The sequence below is a fragment of the Hyperolius riggenbachi genome, chromosome 9, assembly GCF_040937935.1.
Source record: "Hyperolius riggenbachi isolate aHypRig1 chromosome 9, aHypRig1.pri, whole genome shotgun sequence".
NCBI lineage: Eukaryota > Metazoa > Chordata > Amphibia > Anura > Hyperoliidae > Hyperolius > Hyperolius riggenbachi.
In genome coordinates, this window is record NC_090654.1 from 288,207,915 (window position 1) to 288,214,444 (window position 6,530).

Sequence of the window (6,530 nt, forward strand, 5' to 3'; positions counted from 1 at the left end):
AAGAATGGATGAGTCTTGCAGCCGCGTTCATCACTGATTGAAGGGGGGCAGTGCGTTTCAGGGGGAGGCCAGAAAGGAGTGAGTTACAGTAATCAAGGCGGGAGATGATGAGGGCATGGATGAGCAGTTTGGTCGTGTCCGGGGTTAAGAATGGGCGGATCTTGGAGATATTACGGAGGTGGAAATTGCAGGCTCTTGTGATGTTTTGGATGTGTGGGATGAAGGAGAGGTCAGAGTCCAAGGTGACACCCAGGCAGCGGGCCTGGGAGGGAGGGAGAATGGTTGTGTTGTCGATTGTGAGGTGGAAACCTGGGATGGGTGCAGCAGCATGGGGTGGAAGGATCAGGAGCTCAGTTTTGTCTAGGTTAAGCTTTAGGAACCTAGCTGACATCCAGGAGGAAATTGCTGAGAGACACGAGGAGACCTTGTTTATGGTGGTGGCTGAGAGATCGGGGGTATGGAGGTAAATATGAGTGTCATCTGCATAAAGGTGGTAATTGAAGCCCAGGGAGGAGATAAGCTTGCCAATTGAGGAAGTGTATATGGAGACACATCGATAGTGGCGTTGCATTTTGCTACAAGCGATGTGGGCAGCGAAGCTTACACTCACCTGTGTCTTCTCTCCCTGACGGGTCCTTCTTGCCTCTTCACTTTCGAGTCCTGGGGCAATTGTGTGACGTAACAAGTGAAAACAAATACTAGAGCCCTCTACTGGTCACGTAAGGTATGTGTCACCGCGCCCCCTGGTGTTTGGCTTTCATAGCATTTGTTAGGTGCCACGGACAGGTGATTGTAAGCCCCGGCTACACCCTGCACAGCCCGGGGGAGGACTGGGAGGCTTGTGGACCCAGAAGGCACCATGCCCCGATTTCATGCTGAAATCTATTGTGTAGTGTGTGCAGGGATTCAATCAGATCCCTCTCCATCCAGATAATGATCTGAGAAGAATCTATCTCATGGCCACAGTATGACCACCTTAGATCTAAAGGGGCCCATACACTGGTTGATTTCAGCCATCGATCGGTCAATTCTATGGAATCGATCAGTCAGAAATCGATCTATTGATCAATTTGCGTACAATTTCGATTGATTTCAATCGATTTGATCTATCTGACAGGATGGAAGATCTAGGTTGATCTGCTGCTGGTAGTAAATCAATGGCCTATAGAGTTGCATTGGATCTAATGGCCCAATAATGCATTTACATCAATTTCCAATACATTTCAGAATTAAATCTATTGGAAATCTGTTTCTAGTGTGTGGCACACATCAGATAGATTCCTGTCAGATTCAACTTGACAGGCATCTGACAGAAATCTATCTGATGGTCGAATCTGCTGCAAATCTATAAGTGTATGGCCACCTTTACCTTTAAAACATGTGCTGAAGTGCTGATAAAAGCTGCAGGGGGATGATAAGCAGTGGAGACAAACACGAGTGAATGGAACTAAAAACTGGAAATAGAGAAAACACTTAAAGGGGTTCTTTCGCGAAAAAAGTAGGCAGTTAAAAAATGTGACAGATGACAGGTTTTGGGCCAGTCCATCTTTTTAAGGGGGATTCTCAGGGCTTTCTTTGTTTTCAACAGCATTTCCTGAACAACAGTTTAACTGCCAAAATAGCAAGATACCAGCCGGCCTCCCTAAGGGCCCTTTCACACCAGAGGGATTTTTCTGCGTTTTAACGCCACGGCCGAAGTTGGCGTTTTGCTAGGTAAAAGAAAGTCCATAGACTTTCATTTTACCTTTCACATCTAACTCGGCGTTTTGGAGCGTTGCGTTTCAACGCTCCCAGGAGCTTTTTCAGGGCTGTTAACAGCCGAAGTTGGCTGTTGGCGTTTCAATGATAGTCAATGGAAAACGCCAACTTCAGCGTTTTCAAAGCCTTTTCAAAGCGTTTTACAGCTATCTTGTTCACTTATTTTTATAGAAGAAAAAAAAAAGGACGTTTTCATATGGGCTGTAAAACTCTTTCAAAGGGCTTTGAAAACGCTTTGAAAACGCTATGTATTGGCGTTAAGCAAAAGGCTGACTTTCAGCCTTTTCTACCGCAGCCTCTAGTGTGAAAGAGCCCTAATCACTTGCACACTATTATGTCAGTTAGATTTTGCAACTGTTGTTCAGGAGTATATGCTGAGAAGGCCATGCTGAGAATCCCCCATGAAGAGATGGACTAACCCAAAACCTGTCGGTAATGTCAGATTTCTACTACTTGCTGTAAGTGACAGCAACATAGGAGAAAAGTAATTTATGGCTCATTTTACTCTGGAAGAAATGAACTTCTTCTTTGTATGTGTTTTAAAATGTAAGATTTTCGTGACAGTTCCTCTTTAACCAAGGTTTTTCCCATTGTGGTCCAGAACAATTTTCACTTTTCAGTGCTCCTCCGATTCATTCGCAAATAACTTTATCACTACTTATGACAACAAAATGATCTATAGCTTTTTTTTTTTTTGCCAGCACTTAGGCTTTCTTTTGGTGGTAAGTTTTGCTAAGAATTAATTTATTCTAAATGCATTTTAATGGGAATAATAAGAAAAATTTTTTAAAAAAATCATTATTTCTCAGTTTTCGTCCATTATAATTTTAAAATAAAACGTGCTACTGTGGATAAAACCAACACATTTTTTTTTATTAATTTTAATGTTTAAAATATGTCCCTAGTACAATGTATGATGACAATATTTTATTTGGAAAAGTGTATTTTTTTTCAGTCTCGTGTCCGTCACTAATTAAAAGCCCTTATTTGCAAAAATAACAGTACTATACCCTCATTACACACATATTAAAAAGTTGAGCCCCTGAACAATTTATTTATGTATTTTTTTAAATGTCATTTTTTTTATAAACAAATGTACTATGTTGGTAACTATGGGAGAATGGGGGAAGTAAGGGGTTCATTTTAATGGGGGGATGTACGTATTTTTATGTAATGTAATGTATTAGGTTGTAGTTTACTATTAGGCCACTAGAGGTCCCTCCCCCAGTTCATTCAGTTGTGAATGCATTAGACTAGATGCATATCTCCGCCCCCTGGAATGGGAACAGTCTTCCTGCGGGCGTAGATATACTGACGTGGTTAAAGTACCACTTTGACATTAACCGTTTTCAGATGATAACGTCTAGCCTTCCCCTCTTTACAGTGGGCCCTTACTGAAGCCTAAAGGTAGCCACAAACGATTGCACCAAATCAGTAAATTAAAATGATACATCGTAAATAAAAGAAAAGAACAATAGCTATCTGATTGAAGGTATTGGAAAAGTCAGGCAGAAGAACGCGTTAAATAAATGCTTTTTTGTATTTTTGGAGAAATCATTCATGCCTGTATTGGTATATTGGTTAGATTCTTCAAATTATTCAATCAAGCAGAAAAATTAATTGTATGTCTCTGGTCAAAAAAACAAAACAGAAAAAAAAAAAAAACATTGAATGGCCACCTTAAAGAGAACCAGAGATGAAGCACCCTCATGTATTTTACCTTATAAATCGATAGGAACATGGCAGTAAACACCGAATCTGCTCTTTGTTTCATTGTTCTCTGTTTAATTTGCCTGTTATCACCTCTGATAAGAATCCCAACTGAGCAGTCAGTCTGGCTTTGCTACAGGATAATTATAGCTGAGACTGTGTTCTTTGGGGTCTTTTCAAGTCCAAGCCAAGCTGGCTCTGCTCAGGAATCATTATAGCTGAGTCATTATAGCAAAGCCCAGGGGCGTAGCAATAGGGCTTGCAGAGGTTGCGACTGCATTAGGACCCTTGAGCCAGAGGGGCCCCGAAGGGCCCTCCCTCAACTGCAGTATTGGCTCTCTATTGGTCCTGTGCTCATAATAATCACTTCTATAGATACTTTGAATATTAGTAACCATTAACAAACTGTTTCCCAGCCCCTTCTTGCACCTCTGACACTGTAGTTGCCATTGGCAGGTTTTGGTGCGCTGTATCAACTGTTTTGTATAGAGTGCTTGGGGGGCCCCATTGTCAAACTTGCATCGGGACCCACAGCTCCTTAGCTACGCCACTGGCAAAGCCAGACTCCATGCTCAGTCCGGGATTCTTATCTCAGCTAGATAACAGACACTTTTAGCAGTGAGGATGAAACAGAGAGCAGATAAGTGTTTTCTCTAATGTTCCCACTGATTTCTATGGTAAAATACATGAGGGTGCTTCGTCTCTGGTTCACTTTAAGCTTAACCCCTCCTCCTTTTCCTCCCCCCACATTAACCCCTTTCTGACTGCTAACCCAACCAACCCCTTAGATATGTTTTAACTCTTTTTATTGAAGAATTCAATATAATAATTAACATATTAATTAACGTATTAGAAAACAGTATTGCCAATGTCTCTCCTTTCCAGGGCACCAAATACATCATACAAATTTCATCATACAAAAAAGAAACCAGCAAATATGAAATGGTAGCATTCCTATAAACCCCCCTAGATTTTAACCTCAACCTAACCCCCTCAATTTAACCTCCCATGTAACTTTAACCCCTCCTGATTCCTAAACCTAACACCCTCTCCACCTTAACTCTTTCCTGACACATAGCACAAACTGACGTCCCCTTTAATGTTAATTCATTTCTGAAGCCTATCTGTCCATAACCTTCTTACTGTAATTAATAATGCAAAAATATCTCTACCCTGCTCCTTAACATCTGCCCTCCTAAATGCCAACCCTAATCGATAACCAAACCGATATTGACCTATCCTCTATGCCCCAGTGCTAAATACAGGCACCAGGGACTGAAATCTAAAGAACTGGCGGTTCATCTCTTTAAAGCGGACCTGAACTCAGAACTTCCTCTCTGCACTAAAAGATAAGCAACAGCATAAAACCCTTTAAAGAAAAACATTTCTTTGTTACGGCTGTTACAAATCCTACAGTGTCTACTTCCTGCTTTCATGGAAACAGACATAGGGTTAACGTCCTGTGTTTACAAATTAGCAGCTCTGTCGAGACAGATTCCTGAGCTGACACAGCTGAGGGATCAAATTACAGTTGTGACTAGTCACAGATGAGGGGGGATTGGGAAGGCTAAATTCTCTAAATACATACAGGGTGCATTTCTCTGTTTTCCTTCTGTCTTGTGCAAGAGTTCAGGTCCACTTTAATAGCTAAATGCTGACAATCAGATTTACCATTCCAGGCCAGTAGTAACCCCCCCACCCCTCCCCGTGCCATCGTTGGGTATATATAATAGCTGAGACTTTGCGCACACAGGAACATTGCCTTACCCAGAGTATATGCAAAAGGAGTCGGCTTATAGAAATCAACAGCTTGCAATATATATATATATATATATATATATATATATATATATATATTAGATGATAAATCTATCTTCTCAATGGAGTCTCAATGGAGACGTGACCTTTGACTGGTAGCGCAAACAATGGTCACCAACTTTTCGAAACACAGATTGCGTCTGCCTGAAAGTTCCCTGTCAGTACTGCACATTCGTTCTGTCCCTAAGGAGCTTTTGTTGCCATAGCAACGCAGTTAACTATCACCTCACTTTATAAATGAATCTGGAATCAGAGCTGCCTGCACATTATTCCCCGGCTGAGCTCGGATCTGTGTCAGGGGTCTCTAACTGCGAGACAAAGAAAGGAAAAAAGACAATAAGCCCTCAGATCCGTCACCTCTCTCGCGCCTGACGTACCCACTGGGCAAACAGATCCGAGAAGGGGTTAACGGTGGATGGCACGGCCGTCGGTTAAACAAGGGGGCTCGCCAGATCCAGCCCAAACACCAAGCACGCTCTGGTCTGGTCTGTAGCGACCGGGGCTGGCGGACGCCACGGAGATGTCATGATCGTATAGCTCGGATTAATTGTGTCCTTTCAAACATCGCTCTCCCTCTTCTGCTCGACCTGACGGAGCCCCCCGGAGAAGATGAATCCCACCGATCACACAGCATAGACTGGATCCCCCCACCACCACCCTCAATCCAACACAAAAACCACAAAAACACCACCATGGACCTCTCCTTCATGGCAGCCCAGGTAAGACACACTCAACTACTAAATCTCTGCTTGTCTTCCAACTGTCTCGTATTGTTCTTCCAACTGGCAGAGGCATCTCCACCTCCTCACTCTGCCTTGTTTTTGATCAACAGTATTTGGATCGGGGTTATCCTTATCACAGGTTGAAGTTGATGGACTTTTCTTGAATTTTTTAATTGTTTTTTTGTTTTTCCTTAACCTTATTTGATATGTTAACCTTTCTTCTTCATATTATTATTATTTTTTTGGCCAAATAATAACGGATTTAAATATTGCCAAAGATAATTTCACTTTTTCCCAGAAGCTGTTACATTTCCAGCAGCCGGGGATAAGAGAGAAAGGGGAAGGCTCTGTAGGGTAGAAAATGAGGTCATCGGGCAGTTTTTTGCCTTATGATGTCATCACTTTTGGCAGTTGTGTGTGACCCCCTCGGCCACGGGCAGGAGACAGCAATCCTCCCCCCTTCCGTAAATGGATTCGAATCTTTTGTGGTTAATCCTTGAGTGAGTTGTGATGCCCTTGTTG

General features: G+C 42.3%; 1 protein-coding gene across 1 annotated transcript in view; it reads left to right on the top strand.

Moving 5' to 3' along the window:
• Window positions 1-6,530, top strand: part of C9H14orf132 (chromosome 9 C14orf132 homolog) — a 191,055-nt gene that overhangs the window by 28,735 nt on the left and 155,790 nt on the right. The window contains exon 2 of the mRNA XM_068254980.1: window positions 5,608-6,005. Within this exon, the coding sequence (XP_068111081.1) occupies window positions 5,608-6,005 (398 nt within the window). The remainder of the gene's footprint in view (window positions 1-5,607; window positions 6,006-6,530) is intronic.